A 19,677-nucleotide genomic window follows, 5' to 3' on the forward strand; every position below is an offset into this window, starting at 1 on the left:
AAACCATCTGTGCAGAAAGAAGAACCAGAAGAATTGCCTAGGAAGCAGCTCTGCAGTAAAGGATTGAGTGATCAGAGCGGGTCACAAGTCAATCATGAGTTAGCAATGACATACTCCTGTAAAATCACCATTACACTGAAGTGTCAAGTCTGGACTACGATCTGTTAGACCTCTGAAATAACCTTTCAGCTCCACTGGTCACAAGCAAAACTTCAACTAGAGTAGCATAACCAAATTCAGGGATAAAACTTGAAAAAAAGAGAGAGATGTGACGAACTGCAGAACATTCACAGATTCTATCACGTGTCCCTATCATGGGGAGGCATCATAAGAATATTCAAAAATATAAAAGGTATCCACAAATAGAAAAGAATAAATTACCTATAGATAGAACATGAAATAAAAGACTTACAATGCCGATAAGAATTTTTTAGCTTCTACAAAGAAGCAGCTGTCTGACAGATAAGACAGCATTGGAACTGACTACTGAGGAGGCTGCAGAAATTTCAATGTCAGGCATTAATGAGAACAAAAATCAGGATTGGTTTAGATAGAATGGATTCCGTGGCAGATGAGACCATTCTGGAAAAGGGAAGAGACTAAACAAGAACCAAAGAAAGATTCCAGTGACACTAAAAGGGAGAAAACATGCCCAGGAGGTCTGGGCTAAACAAAGGGAGTCAACAGAAGGCCTGACAGAAAAAAAAACCATCAGGCTCCACTGTCTCCTAGACCAATTTCAGACTTATTTTCTATCATTTCCACAATTAATTTGTAAATTTGACAAACAAATCAGAGGACAATGAGGCACAAACACTTGCACAAGATCTGAATTTAGTTCACCTTGCATATTGTTCCTTTTTACCAAAAGCTCTTTTGTGGAAACCATCGTAGAACCCGTTCTGTGCATCTCTCAGTTTCACATTTTACAAGTAGTTCATTGGACTTTAAGAGGAGAGGAAATAAAAGGGAGGAAAAATGAATTTAAACCCATAACTGTTTCCATACAGTAACATTACTCACCTGTTTCACATTTTCTGCCAAGAATACAACATAAACACTACAAAATCCCAGTTGTGTTATCACTAGGAAGAAGTCAACAACATACCTGAAGAAGAAAAAAAAACCCATTCATTATACTTTGGATCCAAACAATTAACCCTTTTCTACCTAACACGCAATTACTACTCCTTTTTTACAGTAATACAAATGCTGGATTCAAACGATACATTAAGCTCATAAGCACTGCTATGCAGGTTCATCTTACAGCAAAATAGGGTGGTTTTGTGTGTATTTGCTTTTTAAGGTAATACTGAGTAGGCATCAAAGTTTCTTAAAAAAATTGTAAAAAAGGGTGCTCAAATATTTTGAAGTTGTGTAACAAGAAATTCAAAGACAATGTGGTACAAATATAAACAATAGACATATATATTCAATGCACAAATAAATCCTGCTGGGGTCCATTAGCCCCTGACACAACAGTTTTCCACCAGCATCAGACTAAATATCTCATATGGTCCAAGTCCTCTAAGTTTCAGCAATTCAAGACAACAAACATTTTCACATATTACTAAGTCGGTTTATATCAGTGTATCCAAATATCCATTCAGACACTGTATCTCATTGAAAAAAAACACCCTGAATTATGGCTCAGGTTGTGTTTGATAAATGTTGTACACAATGGTGGCCTGAAGATGCTGTAATGAAACTTGGCCAGAGCCAGAGATCTGCCTCAGAGGATGGATTTGCTGCAGCACAGTGTCTCTGGAAATCAAATTGCCTTTTGTGGCTTGTAACTCTTTGATGTATTACAGAATTGTCATTATATTTCACTACAGAACAATTTTCCCTCTAATTGAGCTCTATTCCATTCCTATAAAGTCACCACAAAAGATCTTAAGACTAGATAATCTTTTTCATATTCGAAACAAAGTAGTAGCCAAAACACATGACCCGAGATGCTGCATCCTTGAAAATAACTGGACCAAAAAAATTCTTCCTCAAGTAAATTAAACTGTTGAACAATGTGTCTGTGTTTTTGAATTCCACTACTGTGTAGTCATACCATAAACTCCATAAACAGCTATAGAGCAACAAGTGCTAAAGAAAAAATAATGGTCATTTTTCAAGGAGGGATAAAGTATTTATGAGAGACAACAAGCTATTAATATCTGCATGTCATTATTGCAAAATATAGTAAATATTTTTCCATTATTTTAACGTTTTATTTAAACAGGTATCAAAGAATTGCTTTGCTTCCTTTCAGAATAAATAAACTGAAGTAATTCACAACTGCAGTGCCAACTTGCTTAAGGAGCGAACTCTGATGCAGAGAAACGTGTTTACAGCAAAAGAGAATGAAAACTTAAACCACTTCACTACACTGGCCAATACAGAATGCATTTCTGGTTATACCACATCTCTTCCTATATTACTAAACAGTATTATTTTCTTCACAGTCCTTGTATACCTGAAAATTGCAATGCCTAACAGAGGGAGATACTTCCCAATCCTGCCATGTCACCACTACTAGCTGGCTGCAGGAAATAACAAAAAACACTGCATGAACATATTTCAAGCACAGGGAACACATCTTAAAGCAGGTAACATCTTAGTAACAAGGAAATCTCCTAACCATTCCAAGTGTAGCCATTAATTTTTAATAACCAATTTAGTACATGACATTCTAATGCAAACTTACCGCCCCCAAGAAGCTCGTTTCTGAAGAGCAGTCAGGGGTCCCACTTCCATGGCGTAACTAACTGTATCGCTGTACCCCAGTGTGGATTTTTTCATCCTAATAGTCAAAGAATGAAGAAAGAACAGAGTCACTAGAAACTATGAGGGCCTAGATCCCTACCTTGAAAACACTGGTGGCCTCCCAGGATTATAACAAGGAATCATATGTGGCACCATCCTGCGGCTGCTGAATTTCACAGGTGTGGTTTGCGCTGCTTCCCCCAGGAAGGGCTGTTCAGCACTCAAGCAGCATGTGAACCATAACGCTGCTTCCCCCTAACTCAACAGTACTAAATCAGTTTATTGACAAATTAATCCAAAACTAGATTCTTATAATACCAGCTTAAGGAATTCATCTCAAACCTAAAAGTCACAAGAACTTCAACAGATTTTCCTGGACAAGCAGTGAATCCCAACCGTTTCAGTGACCTTAGCTCTACGTACATCCTCACAGGCCATTCAGAACTACAGAGGAAAAAGTGAAGAATTCAGGAATGACAGGATCCCTTCTCAGTACAATATCACACTAAACTGGTAAGACAGTTTTTCCAGCTACGGGGACAGACACACAGTTTTGTGTTTGTATTCAGTTCAAAAACTCCATTGCATTTTCTAAATATGAGACCCTCCCACTGCTTCTCTTTAACACCTGACAGTAAGATAAAAACGTTTAATAAAAGTCAGTACTACTCAAAATACTTTATCAGTCAAATTTTAATAACTACTACCAGTACTGTACATCTCACTTGGAGGAGTATCTACTGTTTAACTGCTTTCTAGTATCATTTTAACACATTCCTTCAGCACTACAATTTTGAAGAATCAAGTTGTCACAATCCTAGGAGAGCTCACAAATAATCATAAAAGATATTACCAGCAATTCTTAGTTTGTCTTTTATTCCTATAAAGTACTTATACACTGGCTATTTATCAATTGGACATTTTCAAAAGCTATGAAGAGTTAGAAGCTATGAAGGACTAAAGGACTGAAACTAAGCAACTAGAACTACAATGAGAAAGACCTGATTATTTGTGAGTAAAGACAGGGAACAGGATATTGGGCAATGCAAGTTAAACCAACTTCATTTTGTGTATGAGCAGAGAATAAATATTTTTTCAATGTATTAAAGCAGCGTTGCATAAAGCATCGCTATCATTTATCGTTGCACAATAAGAATTTGTGTTGCTTTCAAGTACAAGATTCGGAAGAGAAGAAACTGCTACAGCACCAGGACATTCTGTAGGCCAAAAATCAGTAGCAGAAAAGAAGAAAGAAAAAGACAACACTCAAACCCAGCAACAGAATGAGTAGTTCCACATTTACCTCTGACATAGACAGTGGCTGCAACGTACCAAGATGTGCATACAATGAACAGATATCACTCCTATGAACACAAGGCTGATTGGTCCAATCTGGTACAGGAAAAAAAAAAGGGAGGACACGGGAGATAAACAGAATTTTTCATTAATCTTTACATGCAAAAACTTCACATTGTAGCAAGTAAATTAAGAATTAAAAATGTTATGCAACTGGATTTTTTTTGCCCTCCCAGAGGAGGATTTGCTGATGATGTTTCATGGTATTCCTTATTTTAATTCATTACTTGACAGAAGGCTACTCAGGGGTGATCAAGCCATAAATACAAAATGGGCGTGAACAACTTTATTCCTCTAACAGCTTCATTAGGATATTTGCCAAAAAAAGCTCATCAAGAGAGAAAACTGCATTTACTGCACAATTCAAACAGTGGTTTGAACAACCTTAAAGGGGCATTGACAATAAAGGTAACTTTCCCTTACATCAGTAGACTTGATGATGTGCAGTATATAAAAAAAGAGAAAACCACCACAAGCCCTGTAACTTCTACTATTACAGATTATAGAAAATTTTCAAATTAAATAATTTGTTTCAGAGTGGAAGTTTGACCAAAAATTTTCACAGAATGTACTTGCTTTTCACATGCAACTTCCATTCTTAGACTGAACATCCTGAAATAGAGAATTGCAGGATTATTTAGTTGTAAGGTGAAAACTTCACTTGATTAAATCTATCCTGCCTTAGGAAATGCATTGTTTGCTACCTGCTGTAAACAAGCTGTGCTATAACCTGCTGCTGCAGGAACATAAGCTTGATTTAACAAGCTGATGTTGCATCTTAGGACGTACGATGTGGCTCTAGAGAAGTCTGAACAAAGACAAGACAAGCCCATAACAACAATTCCCATGAGACATCATAGGAGTCTGAGTGAATCAAAATCTGACAAGTTTTTGTTTTGACCAGAAAGAAACACTTTGGCTAAGCAAAAATACACCAACACCACATGATATAAAGTCTTCAGGGTGAAGTAGTAACGTAGAAAAAAAAAATCTCTTCAGTACTAACCTCACCAGACTGAAGAGGAAAAATAGAAAATTCTGTTGAAGTTTGTAGTGACAAACAAAAAGTATTGATTTTTATTTTTCAGGCTCAGACACATATCTGTAGATCTTTCTAGATAGTTTTTCTGATCTGTGAAAAATAACTGAATTCTTACCACAACGCCAGCGTTTTTTATTGCAAGTGGAAGACCAAGAAGCCCAGTCCCGATGTTCCCCTTGAGGAGGTGCATAAGAGTTTGTATAAACCTGAGGATAAAAATATTGGAAGTCACATTGAAACTACACTGATTGGTGGGGAATTAAAAAAAAGAAAGAAAAAACAAAAGAAAAAACAATACCACACCCTCTGTCATTTACTAATAAAGGGATAAATTGAGAGCTTTACAGTGTTCTACCTACTTTAAAGAATACGCAGCACATTCAAATAATGTTCTTATTCATCTTTACATGTGTGCTTCCTCAAACAGAATGTTTGATATTCAGTCCTTCCTCCAGCTTGTGAAAGGTTATTTTCTGTGCAATTTTATTGTCCTTTTACCTCACAGTCAAAATTACCAAGTGTTATCAATGCTTTTTTAGAGTCAATAACATTCAAACCAATCACCAGCTGCAAATCACTGATCTGACAGCCAAAGCTTTATCAAACAACAACAAAACCTTTACAAGTTCTTCTAATTAAACAGATAATTTCCAAATCTTCTGAAGTTTCTTTGCAAAAAAGTAAAATCAATCAAAACCTTCTTTAAACAGTGCTTGGATTCCGAGTGATCCCATCATTTTACAAATGGGCACCGTGGAACATCATTCACTTCCAAAGGACAGAGAATCTGCTCAAAATGAGCTACTTTTTGGCAGAACTAAGCGAAGTCTTGATGTATAACCACAAAACTGCATCACAGGTGCAAGAAAACCCCTTAAGAGTTCTGTAAACTACTTATGACAAAGAAGTCAGAGGCAACACTTTCAAAAAGTCAATACTAAGAGTAAAACATACGTAATGCCTTCTTCATTCTCAAGCTGGTAATGCTTCTCAACTGGCAGGATAGTATCATGCTCTTCATCTGAAACGCCATCTGAATTTTGTTCATCAATTAAAGGCTTCATTACTTCCATGTCTGTACAACAAGAGTTAAAACCACATTAGCATTAGAAACAAACACAGAGTTTAGAAGTAAAACATGATGCGAACTTCCCGTGCTATGAGGTTTACCTGTGTTCCTAACTACAGAGGTAGATACACACAAATCTGCACAGGAAACTCTCTTTAAAGTGGCACCCTATTTCATTATTATCACTATTATTATGGCCGAACACTAGGTTTTCATTAAGAAAAACAACTTTGTATCATCAAAATGTTGATGGTTTCAATCATTTTCCAAAACAGAAAAGTCATCCATTGTTGCAAAAGGATGGGATTCAACTCACCCACCATTAATTACTGCAAAACTAAGGTTTTAGGCTACTCTTGTCAGTGATGAGCAAAGGAACCCTCCCCAGTCATCCCATCCTAAAATGGACAGGTAAGACAGGTACTGTAGAAGATGTCTCCAGTCACTCGTGACAGAACCAAGACAAGAGAATTACACTGTGAGCTTTGAAAGCTCTAATTTCACAAACCTTTTAAAACACCACGAACTGCCACCACTGTCAACAAATGCAATTCCACCATGCAGTTAAGTAACAGTGCCAAGCAACAGCAAGCAGCCAGCAGAGAACAAAATTGCCTTTCAGGCACAACGGACGGCTTAACACCAGTTTAATGCTGATTAAATTATAACCATTTTTAAATTACTACAGTTAAGCAAAACAAATCCTGCCAAGAGCAAAGAGAGTATTTACCTTACACTTGCCTACCACAGTACCCATTCATAAAATGTGTTGAGTAAGTCTCAACTTCCATCATTTTCACCAAAAAAATAAAAAAATCCCTGTGATTTTCATATTTTCTATTAAAAAAAATACTGTGTGCAACAGTACAATCATCATCCTCTTTACAGAACTCTGAAAACATTGAATACCACAACACATTAGCTACATTAAAATATGCTTCAATATTCAGCATGCAAAAATATTTCATAATTTGAGTGAACACTAAACACCTTAACCATACTAAGCTTATTTATTCTGTAAGAAAAATATAGATGCTAACTGAATACCTGTGAACTCTCTAACACTGGTGAGATTATAGAAGCACTTAACAGAAGGTATGGATGACTGACGTCTTTAAAGTGGTATATGAACCTGCCAAACACAAGTTTTATTTTGGGGATCTATTACAGTCAATCTGATAAAAATTACTACTTAATATCAAAACAGGATTCATGCACAAAACCAGACAGGAAATACAGAATGTACTGAAATGAGCCATTGTGTTGGGTTTGCACGGCAAGGTTTTGGTAGCAGGGGCGCTACAGTGGTGGCTTCTGTGAGAAGCTCCCAGAGCCAATGCCAACTGGCTCTAAGATGGACCCACCACTGGCCAAGGCTGAGCCCATCAGCAACGGCGGTAGCGCCTCTGGGATAATGTATTTATGAAGGGAAAAAAAAAATGCTGTGGAACAAACAGCAGCCAGAGAGAGGAGTGAGAATATGTGAGAGAAACCACCCTGTAGACACCAAGGTCAGTGCAGAAGGAATGCAGGAGTTACTCCAGGTGCCAGGGCAGAGATTCCCCTGCAGCCCCTGGTGCAGACCATGGTGAGCCCTGCTGTCCCCTGAAGCACATGGAGGTCCATGGTGAAGCAGATCTCCACCTGCAGCCCGGAGAGGACCCAACACTGGAGCAGGTTTATGCCCAAAGGAGCCTGTGACCCGTGGGAAGCCCATGCTGGAGCAGACTCCTGGCAGGACCTGTGGCCCTGTGGAGAGAGGAGCCCATGCTGGAGCAGGTTTGCTGGCAGGACTTGTGACCCTGTGGGGGACTCAGGCTGCAGCAGTTCATGAAGAACTGCAGCCCATGGGAAGGCCTCACGTTGGAGAAGTTCATGGAGAACTGTCTCCCATGGGAACGACACCACACTGGAGCAGGGGCAGAGTGTGAGGAGTCCTCTCCTGAGGAGGAAGGAGCAGCAGAGACAATGTGTGATGAACTGACCACAACACCCATTCCCCATGGCCCTGCTCCGCTCAGGGGGGAGGTAGAGAAATTGGGAGTGAAGCTGAACCCAGAAAAAACAGAGGGTTTGGAGGAAGATGTTATTTCAATTTTTTTCTTATTTCTCATTACCCTACTCTCATTTGACTGGTAATAAACTAAATTAATTTCCCCAACTTGAGTTTATTTTGCCCACGATGGCAATTGCTGAGTGATCTCTCCCTATCCTTATCTCAACCCATGAAGCTTTTGTTATATTTTCTCTCCCCTGGGCAGTTCTGAAGGGCAGTGACTGAGCGCTTTGGTGAGCACCTGGCATCCAGCCAGGGTCAAACCACTACACCCATTCAACAAATCATTAATGTTTTACGAAACCTTAAAGATGTCTAACCCATCAGCAGGGCACTGAAGCCAATCCTAAGCAAGAAAACTTATAAAGAAAAACTGTCGAACAAGTGTAACATATCCTATACAGCAGAAGGCAGCTTATCCAGGTAGTTAAAACTAAAAGCACATGGCTCAAACTCTCCTGAAAACAGCAAAAGGTCATCTGAATCTGGTGTCAATGAAGCTGAAAACCAGCAATGAAAGCACTTGACAGGGCAGAGATCCCCACTGGAGAACAAAATCAACTATGAAGTACACCATAAATTCATATTCACTGATATTCTAATTATACAAGTCAAGACAGACTTAATCATCTTTCACTACGTGGCATATAGTCTACGAATTGATCAAAAGAAGGGTGAGCAAAGAAGTTCCTTCCCTCTACTCCCACAGTACTGTGTTGAGTAGTTCTTGAGTACACCATGACCATCCTCTTGGCTCTGAGTCACTGCTGGGCTCATGGAACACTCACCAAAACCTGCTGCTTCTGGACTAAAACTCTGATCCCTCAGGGGTCAGAGGAAGCAAAGTGCCCACGCTGGCACTTTGACTCAGTGGGCAAGTCATTAGGCTCATTTTCATTTTCTTTAGATTTTGAGTCTGAACTAACAATGTGAAGAGTTTTCACTAGCAACAAGCCAAACTACCAGTGTGCAAAGTCTGTGATCACATGAGATTCAACAACATATAAAAGAAATCATTGCTAAATTACTTTTCCAGTTTGGATTCCATCACATTCTGTAGGATGCTGTTTGTAACGCTAAGCAATAGCGACAACACGTAGACAGTAATGTTCCTATGTAGCAGTGTGAAGGGACCGGCATGTCCCTTAGGACCAACAGCTCTGCTGAGTATCAGCAACTGCTCAGTCAAGGGAGAAGAGTGCATTTCACTTCTTCCATTCCAGCCTGATACTGAAGTGTTTGATATCTACATACATCCACACTGTTTACCATGCAACTCTGAATTTTACAGACACCCCATTTTACTTTTCTCCCAACTTCCTGACCCTTCTGATCACAAAGGTAGTCCTTTAAGAATGGATTTAGACACACTCAAGCATTCCTGTAATTTTTAAGTAATAAGAATTTTTCTAAGATTACTTATTTTTTTTTCTCTCAAATATTCATCTGTCCATGCCTAAAGCCATCTAGTCATCTAAGGGTTATTGTCATCACTATCCCAGCTCGATAACTGCTTAACTTACTTAACTTACGTGTATAGAAGTGCTGAGCAATTCATTGTTCTGCAGAAATGCGAAGTAAGAAAACAGTTTACAACCTAATCCTCTTCAGTTCACCTACTGGGTTATGTTTTTAAGTTTTTTTAACTCATTTGTCATCTTTAACTTTTCCTGTGAAGTAGTTTTGTAGCTTACTGAAGGACTGCCTCAGAGCAGCTGTCCTTAAGCAAGATTGCTTTTGAGTGTTTTATTGTTTGTCATCTATGTAAATACCAGTCCTGATTATTTCAGTACATTCCACAAGCACATATGAAACATTGTGCCAAATAAGCCCAAAGCAAAATACACACATTTGCAATAACTGGTAGATTTATTTCACAATAGCAACATCTTAAACAAACAAAAAGTTAAAGCACTACAGAACAAGATGTCAGCATCATACTCTTTAACAGCAAGAAATTTTAAACATATTTAGGGAACTTTCAAAGAAGTTCAAGTACAAGTCTATTTTTCCTAGTTACCAGTATTGCATCAGACAACATCAAACAAGTTACCGACTTCTTTGTTAGCAAACAACAGCACAATCTGATTGGCAAAATGCACTGAATTTTTCTGGGTTCTACTGTGGCAGGAAAATAGAACAGCAGCTATTTAGAAACTAATGTATAGCGCCTATGTGAATTCTAGGTTACATCTTTTTAAAAAAAGGTTTCTTCCCTGTGTACATTAGAGAGTTACTCAATTCAGTTCTTATTGACCACTCTACCACTACAAAATAAATGGAACAAAAATGTTTCCGATATTCCTACTAGACTCTCGACCAAGATGACCTGAACGTGCATCCGTTCACCCTCACAGAGCATATTATCCTTTAATCCGGAACTCGCCTTCCTTGCTTTCAGGATCTTCATCACCCAGTGTCACTGCAGCCAAGGCTGCCACCCATTTTCTTCCATATTTGTGACTAGCAGAACCAGCAACACGTTTTCCCTTGCTGACTCATTAAGCACATGGACAAAAGAAATCTCCCTATAAGCACTCCAGAAAATTCCTAAATTCCTTGGGCTTTGCCACATTGCCTGCCTAGGAAGCATTAGGTGATAAAAGTCCCCCATGACAACCAGGACCTGCAAAAAATAAAGGCTTCTTGCAGTTGTTTAAAGAAGGCTCCATCCACCTCTTCATAGAATGTCCTGAGTTGGAAGGGACCCACACGGATCATCGAGTCCAACTCCTGTGCCTGCACAGGACAGCCCCACAGTTCATACCGTGTGTCTGAGGGTGTTGTCCAGTCTCTTCTTGAACACTGTCAGGCTTGGGGACGTGACACCTCCCTGGGGAGCCTGTTCCAGTGTCCAGCACCCTCTGGGTGAAGAACTTTTTCCTCATGTCCAACCTAAACCCCCCCGGCACATCTTCCTGCCCTTACCTCTGGGTTCTGTCAAGAAGAGCTCAGTGCCTGCCCCTCCTCCTCCCCTTGTGAGGAAGCTGTAGCTGCCATGAGGTCTCCCGTCAGTCTCCTCCAGGCTGAACAAACCAAGTGACTTCAGCCGCTCCTCATACGGCTTCACCTCCAAACCCTTCACCAATTTCATAGCCTCTTCTGGACACTCTCCAGTAGCTTTATATCCTGTTTATCCTGTGTTGCCCAGACCTGCACACAGTGCTCCAGGTGAGGCCGCTCCAGTGCAGAGCAGAGCGGGACAATCACCTCCCTGCCCGGCTGGCCATGCTGAGCTGGATGCACCCAGGACTCAGTTGCCCTCTTGGCTGCCAGAGACACTGCTGGCTCATGTTCAACTTGCTGTTGGACAGAACCTCCAGATCCCTCTCCGTGGAGCTGCTCTCCAGCATCTCGTCCCACAGTCTGTATGTACAGCCAGTCTTCTGCCTGACTCGGCATCTGTAGCAGACACTCTCCATTCCCTTGGTTGGCCTTACCTCAGATGTAGAGCCATAGCTCATTTGTCCCACACAGCAGTTGATTGATTATGACAAAAAGATTATATATGCAGGTCAGACAACACATACTGTCCTGATTTATTTAAATTTGCTGTATTTGTCATGGAAGATCAAGAAGAGGATGACAGATAACCCATGAGCTGGAGGAGATGCTCTCTTTCCAGACTGAATCATCACTCAAACAGAAGCCAGCCTCTTCACCTATGAGACTGAACACCTGATCATTACCCCTTTTCTTCACCTTTTTCTCATTTTACTTAGATCCTGATCTTTGTTAAGGATTGAAATGATGGCAGTAATGAAAACATTACTAAAGAGACAGGAAGAAAGCTGACACTAAAATATTTACACTAGTGATCCACTCCCAAAAAGACAGCCCCTCCTCCAGTTGGGAGCCTGTTCCTGCCTGTCCATCCTTCATGCCACACATACTGTCCTGGTATCTTTAAATTCTTAAGTCTCTCCATGTAGCATATTTCCAAAATGTTAATTCTTGTGGGGAAAAAATCCTTTGCTATCTGAAATATCAGTAACCACTGTGCTTTTCAGGGACGCCTCCTGAAGAAACAGCAGGTCACTTGTGTCGTACAGTACTACTCTGATTGCTACTGAAAATGGAAAATTTGAGCTTTAAGGAGATGTCTACATGAGCGTGATGCAGTTTTTAAGAAGTATCTTTCACACAGAATTTTCACCATACAATATACTCCTCAATATTGCAACCAATCATGCAATGCACTACACTGACCCAAAAGAAAGATAACCAGCTTCCCAACCACAAGTTACATGCAAAGTTTTTTAGTCCATACCTATAGTCAATAGAAACTTTTAAAAGTTTCTGACCTTTAAAGATCATCTTGTTCCACCCCTCCAGCCATGGGCAGAGACATCCTTTATTAGATCAGGTTGCTCAAAGCCCCATCCAACCTGACCTTGAACACTTCCAGGGATGGGGTATCCACAATTTCTCTGGACAGCCTGTGCCAGTGTCTCACCGCCCTCAGCCTAAAAATTTCCTCCTCAAGTCCAATCTAAATCTACTCTCTTTTCAGTTTAAAACTCTTTCCCCTTATCCTGTCACTACAGGTCCTGGTAAAAAGTCTCTCTCCATCTTTCTTACAAGCTTCCTTGATGTACTGAAAGGCCACAATAAGGTCTCTCTGAATCCTTCTCTTCTCCAGGCTGAACGAACTCAACTCTCTCAGCCCATCCTCACAGGAAGGGTGTTCAGCCCTGTTGTGGTTTAACCCATCAGGCAGCTAAACACCACACACCGTTTGCCCACTTCCCCCCCACAGCGGGAAGGCTGAGATAATCAGGCAAAAAAGGTAAACCCTGTGGGTTGTGATAGTTTAACAAGTAAAGCAAAAGCTGCATGCACAAGTAAAGCAAAACGAGGGATTCATTCACCACTTCCCATGGGCAGGCAGGTGTTCAGACACCTCCTGGAAAGCTGGGCTCTATCACACATGATGGTGACTTGGGAAGACAAACCCCATCACTCCAAATGTCCCTTCCTTCCTTGTTTTTCCCCCTGCTTTATTTGCTGGTGTGGGACATCCCTCTGGTCAGTTGGGGTCAACTGTCGTGGCTGTGACCCCTCACAGCTTCTTGTCACTCCCCACCTTTTCACTGTCAGGCCAGTATGAGAAGCTGAAAAGTCCTTGACTGCTCAGCAACAACTAAAACATCGGTATATTATCAACATTATCTGCATTCTAAATCCAAACCACAGCACTATATCAGCTACTAAGAAGAAAATTAACCCTGTCCCAGCCAGAACCAGGACAATCCCTCTGACCATTTTCATGGCCTCCTCTGGACCTCTTCCAACAGGTCCATGTCTTTCTGGTGCTGGGAAGCCTAGATACAGCACTGCAGGTGGACTCTCCCAAATGATGAGAAGAGAAAGACCACATATGGTGGCAATTTTATACCATTTCCTGAGCTAGCAGTAGGATCCTAACAGTCCTGTTTTAAAATTTGCATGAAAGATTTTGCATTTCCAACCACATACTGCTGGCACACAGTGAGTAAACGTTCCCCTTCATAAGCAAAAACTATGGCCACGCGCAAGTCACACGCACTAACCTTTCCTGGCCCTGAATTTTTGTGATGGAATATTTTATTCTCATGCTATTTCTTGAGCTTTCATTTAAATTATTTCCCATATAAATGACCTTCAAGTGCACACAACTTTTAAAACATTCTTATCTTTCATCTCTTCATTCTCTGCTGGATCCACTGAATCATGTCCGTATCAGTCACACGCTTCCACAACCACTGAAGAAACTACAGATCAACACAAAGTGACTATGAATGGTAGTGCCAGGGGCACACTGGTCCAGACTGACAGACTTTTGTGAATGTTTCTAGTTCAAGGGAGAAGCTAACAGATAATCCCATTCAACCACACACAAGCCAGCTCCCTTCTTATTTTCCACTACAATTCCTACTGAATACAAGACATAAGAACAAGGAAAGAAGAAGAACCCTCAAACTAAAACGTGTTATCCAGAATGAAAATTAAAAAGGAAAACTCATCTAGTTTAAAAATTCATATTAAATATTAATAATTACATTTTCCAGAAAAGTTAACATTAGCTTTTGGTGTGCTTGTTTGTTTTTCGAGAATTTTAAAGCTATTGTTTGGTGGTTATTTGAATTTTTATTATTATTATTTTTGGAAAGTGTATCTTTATTTATTTCTCTCTATTACAGACTATAACTTCATAAAGTAGATGTAGATTCATTTTGCTTTATGGTAGAATTGATTAATCTTAAGAACAGTTATTTCTGTACAAATGTTGAAAGTCAATAATGCCACTCAGTAACCAGGAAGACCTGTTTGCTTTTATGTCATAACCATCAAAACCAGAAGCCTAATTAAATGGGACACCGGAATTATTAAACCAAAGTGTGAACAGGTCTCCATAGTTTATTATACACTTTCAGAGGAGTGCTTTTACCCCAACCCAATGGATCATTTACTTGGAAGGACGTCTTAAATAACCCGCTGTCCTCTCTAGACCAAGATACACATTTCTACATGATTAACACACTTTCAAGTGATGACACACTGGTAAGACTTAAGTTTTATTAAGTATTCAGTGGGACCAAGCCACGTAAAAAAACTTCTGAAATCTTATCAGATGTTGACCCGCGTTTTTTAACAGTTAATCCCATAAAAAATTCTGGTTCTAAGGGTTCTGACAGGGAAACTGTCAGATCTGTGAATTTTAGCAAAACAAGAAGCTGAAATTTCTTTCTGCCCCCTTTGCTCAGAAGGTGGCAATGTCTCATTGCAGGAAGGACCAGCCTTTGGGACGATAAGTGTGAAGCAGTTCTGCTGCTTCCCATCGCCACCACTGGACAGGACGAATTCTTCAGATCACAGCAGAACACAGCTTCGAGATGAGACTGTCGGTCTGCCCGTCAGGCCAGAATTGGCTGTAATGTGTAACTCAACCCGCTACGAGCTCTCTCTTGTCCATCGACAGACATGGTAAGAGGTGAACGAACGCGTGCCCTTCTGCACTCAGATTTAAAGCTACAGAGAGTAACCTGCAATGAAAACAGCCAACACCTCGAAACACTAACCCGAAAGAAAAAAAATACACTTTCATCCTAGATAAAAGCATCACCTAACGATGTAAAGAGAAAGTATCTCCATGAACGTCTACGCAAGACCGTGACTTCCCAAGGAAACCCAGAGCCAGCCGGGTGCAACTGACATCTCCAGGGCGCTGCCGCTGAGGAGCCGGTTCCACCGGGCGGGGCCGCGGCCCGTCCTCCCCGTGCCGACCCGCCCTGCAGAGCCCCGGCCAGGGGTCCCTCCCTGGGGAGGCCGCGGCGGGATGAGGGGCAAGGCGCACCCCTCCCCCGGGTGGGATGGTTCATCCCGCCCGCCCCGCTACGCTGAGCGCCGCAGCGCATCCCCCCCGGGCCGAACCATTCCGCCTCGAAAGGAGGGGGGTGGCAGTTGGCCGGCCGCTCCTCACACCCACGCCGCCCCGCTCGCCGCCCCGCAGCGAGCCACCAGCGAGCTGCCCCGCAGCTGCTCCCGCCAGCCGGCCGCACAGCACGCCTCACCGAGCTCATCCCTACCGGCGCCGTCCATCTCTCTCTGGCTCTCCGCTCGCCCTTCCGCCGATGTGGAGCCGGCCGGCGCGGCAAGGAGCTGCGCATGCGCCCCGCGGGAGCGAACCATAGATAGCAGGCGGAAAGACAAGACCTGTATGAGGTAGAGTCGGTGTTGGTCCTCCAAGCCGTGTGAGCTGGGGAAGACACCCCGTGCTCGTTGGTGCCTCCCGGTGTGGGCGTTGCTCTGTGCCCGGCACTGCAGCAGCCCCGCCGCCGCGGGCCCTGTTAGGCATCTGCAACAGCGCATGCAGTTATGCAGCTCTGGGTGATTTGTATTTGCCTTCCAGTGCTAGGAAGTTAATTTCATAGAATCACAGAATTTCCTGAGCTGGAAGGGACCCACGAGGATCATCGAGTCCAACTCCTGTCCCTGCACAGGACAACCCCACAGTTCACACCGTGTGTCTGAGGGTGTTGTCCAGTCTCTTCTTGAACACTGTCAGGCTTGGGGCCGTGACACCTCCCTGGGGAGCCTGTTCCAGTGTCCAGCACCCTCTGGGTGAATGAATTTGTATCCATGTTTGGGTTTTTTTTCCTTTCAGAGCCTTTCAGGAGCAGCTGCTCTTAGATCAGCATGGGCTGCCCCATGGGAATTAGTGTTGCTCTGTGGGTCTGATGCAGCCTTAGGTCTGATGGCCCCATAAAGCCCTGGTGACATCTATCCCCCGCTGCAGGGCTGGGGAGCCTGGCTTTGGGCTGGGACCTGCAAGCGTAGGGCGAAAATTAGAATCATAGAATCATAAGTTCCAACGGGGAGAATATTCATTTTCAGTTGTCAAATTTACATTTATTTCTGGATACCACACTTCTCTAAACTTTCATAAAAAAAGAGACATGTGAGTGACCTATTACTTGGCTTCCTCAAATTTATTTTGGAAGAGGGTTCTCAGTAGGCAATCTGTGACTGTGGGTTATTGATTTAAGGAACTGACTCACTAATTAAGGAACACTCACTAATAAGTGTTTGTGTCAAGCCTTTACACAGTGTATATGTATTTTCTTTATTCATGGATATTCTGTATTCTCCATTGTTTCTACCAATGCCAAAGTTGTTCAGAAAACCTTATAAGATCATTAATGTGTATTCAAAATGCTTATTCAGTTGCGAGTGTTCATTCTTTCTATCTGGTCATTGCATCTCAGGACTTGGCTGTCATTAAATCCCATGTACATGTTGAAAAGACATTAAGGATGTAATACATCTTTATTTCACTTCCTACCCAATGCAAAACAATTTCTTTCTACTACTTGCCACTATTTGCATCATAGTTCCTTCTTCCAGGAGGAGCTTTGTTATGCATTTAGAGAGATTTTTCTAATATGCTCCAAAAATTTTATCAAGTACTTGAATAACCAGTGGTGATCAATTAATATTAAAAAAAAAAAAATAGGAGATACTACAGTGTGATAGATATTCATGATTTAGTAACATGCATTTTGTACCTCTTTGGTAAGAATAGAAGGATTTGCTCTAATGCAATCATCTGTTTAAATTCTAGTCATCCATCCATCAATGCAAAATCACTTCGTGATGTGAATATCGCAGTCACCAAAAGCTTGTTTACCCTTGCCATCGTGTTCTAAATGGCATATGCAGCTCACCTCTTAGAAACTGTGGACTCAACTCGTGTTGGTTTTGTTGGTTCAGAACAAGGTCAGATGGAGTACAATGCCCGGCTTCTTCCATTTTTAATTTTTTTATTAAAACCTGAGCCTGAATTCTTTAAGGACCACTTTGGGGTGATTTATTTTGTCTACTTAAATGCTCCTTATTAGAATACTTGCTCTGCTAGGTCTTTCTAAACCCAAGTTTAATCTCTGGCTGTGTCACACAACAAAATCACTAAATGCTGGAGGTGGAACCACAAATATTATAACAACAATTTATTTTGCAGAACAGGAGTCCATACAGTACAATGTTACAAAACAAGTGGAAGCAACACTCCTGTGAGGGTGACCTAAGAGCTTTTAGGGTTTGGGGAGGGGAAAGGATCCTGCTGCTCCAAAGAGGACCCAAAGTGGCCACCAAGCGGGACTCCATTTGTATCCAAGACAGATCTGACCTGTGGCAGAACAGCATAAATATATGGAAATATCATTTTGCTGTATAATCCCTCCACACAGATGTCAGCTAGCTTTAGTTTTTGGACCGCTCAAGTCTTGAGGGACTTCCATTTCTTCATGGAATGTTTTTTTGAGATCCTTTGTATTTGGCTTCTGGACCATCCGTTGGCAGCAAGTACCATACTTTAATTATGCATCATACAGAAAACTATGCTTTTTGAGCCTGCTGCCTGATATGCATCTGATAACCCTTAGTTTTTAATGTAAAAATAATTGCTGCATTTACCTTCTCCAAGTCATCCTTGGTTTTACAGATCACTGTCATACTCTCTTTCCTATCTCTTTTCCTTTCTGTTTTCTATGTCTCCTGTGTTCCTTTGCATATTAGCACACCAGAACTGCAGACATACAAGGACACAGAAAAACCTTCTGCCTACATTTGACTGGTTTTTACTTCTGCTTTTCTTAATAGTTTGTATTTTAACTTTTACTCAGGTACTAAGTTGCAAGGTGGTTACTTTGCATGATGTTTTAATGAGCCATTGGTAGGCTTCAGTTAAGTTGCCATCTGTCTGTAGACTATAATCCGGTCTGATTGACACATGATTGGCATTTCTCCAACATTTTTATCACTGGTTTATATCTAAGAGCACATTTTGAAGTCACCTTGAACATGAATCCAGCATCCTCATTTCATTAGATCCTGAATAGCATGTTGTTCATCTATTTATCAAAAAGCAATAGCTCCTGTCATTTCATCACTGACATGAAAACATGTATAAATATCTTTACCTCTTTTCAGTTCCTTGGTTGCAAATGTAAGCTGTTTTTCACACAAATTCCTTATGATCAGTGTTCTGGACTGTACTGGCCCATTTCCAAAGATCCCCATTTTTGCTTTTTCTTTGTACAAATATCAAGCACTGAACATCCTAAACTATTGTTAAAAAGCCAACATCTTAATGGTCAGCACCTTAAAAAAATGCAGTTGGTAGACTAGGAGACTCTTTTTAGAAGGGCTTAGTTTGATGTGTATTGAATCAGGTGGTGTTTTGTAACACCTTCTTGCTATGAAGTTTCATGCCGTGCATTGGAACAACCTGCCTTTCTTTTCCCTGTCAAGGAAAGAGGTCCCGAGGCTGATTTTCTGTTGCATTTCATAGAATCATAGAATGGTTGAGGTTGGAAGGGACCTCTGGAGGTCATCTGGTCCAACCTTCCTGCTCAAGCATGGCCACAAGAACCTGTCCAGACATCTTTTGAACATCTCCCCAAAGGAAGACTCCACAGTGTCTCTGGACAGCCTGTGCCGGTGCTCAGTCACCCACCAGTAAAGTGTTTTCTGATGTTCAGAGGGAACCATCTGTGTTTTGGTTTGTGCCCATGGCCTTTGGTCCTGGCACTGGGCTCCACTGAAGAGACCCCAACTCCATCCTCTTTGCACCCTCCCTTCAGGTAGGCAGAGATATTGATGCGATCCCTCTGAACCTTCTCCAGGCTGAACAGTCACAGCTCTCTCAGCCTTTCCTCACAGGAGAGATGCTCCAGTCCCTTCATCATACTTGTGGCCCTTGGTTGAACTCGCTTCAGTCTGTCCATGTCTCTCTTGTACTGGGGAGCCCAGAAGTGAACACAACAGTCCAGGTGTGGCCTCACTAGTGCTGAGCAGAGGGGAAGGACTGACCATCTCCCTTGACCTGGCGCCAATACTTTGCCCAATTCAGCC

The 19,677-nt window shown here is 41.5% G+C and overlaps 1 protein-coding gene across 6 annotated transcripts in view; it reads right to left on the reverse strand.

Moving 5' to 3' along the window:
* SLC36A4 (solute carrier family 36 member 4) overlaps positions 1–15,975 on the reverse strand; it is a 128,687-nt gene extending 112,712 nt beyond the window's left edge. For 2 of the 6 annotated variants that reach the window (XM_021280130.2, XM_013370619.3), the window contains exons 1-6: positions 15,837–15,975; positions 6,113–6,233; positions 5,274–5,364; positions 4,064–4,152; positions 2,702–2,797; positions 1,024–1,108 (exon numbers count right to left, since the gene is read on the reverse strand). In XM_021280130.2, the coding sequence (XP_021135805.1) occupies positions 1,024–1,108; positions 2,702–2,797; positions 4,064–4,152; positions 5,274–5,364; positions 6,113–6,233; positions 15,837–15,954 (600 nt within the window). In that variant the 5' untranslated portion in view covers positions 15,955–15,975. Of the gene's footprint in view, positions 1–1,023; positions 1,109–2,701; positions 2,798–4,063; positions 4,153–5,273; positions 5,365–6,112; positions 6,234–15,836 lie in introns of those variants that run through there. The other 4 variants (XM_021280128.2, XM_021280132.2, XM_065037749.1 and 1 more) reach the window with 4 other exon arrangements.
* Between the last annotated feature and the right edge of the window lie 3,702 nt (positions 15,976–19,677).

Source organism: Columba livia, chromosome 1 (assembly GCF_036013475.1).
Source record: "Columba livia isolate bColLiv1 breed racing homer chromosome 1, bColLiv1.pat.W.v2, whole genome shotgun sequence".
In the NCBI taxonomy this organism is placed as follows: domain Eukaryota; kingdom Metazoa; phylum Chordata; class Aves; order Columbiformes; family Columbidae; genus Columba; species Columba livia.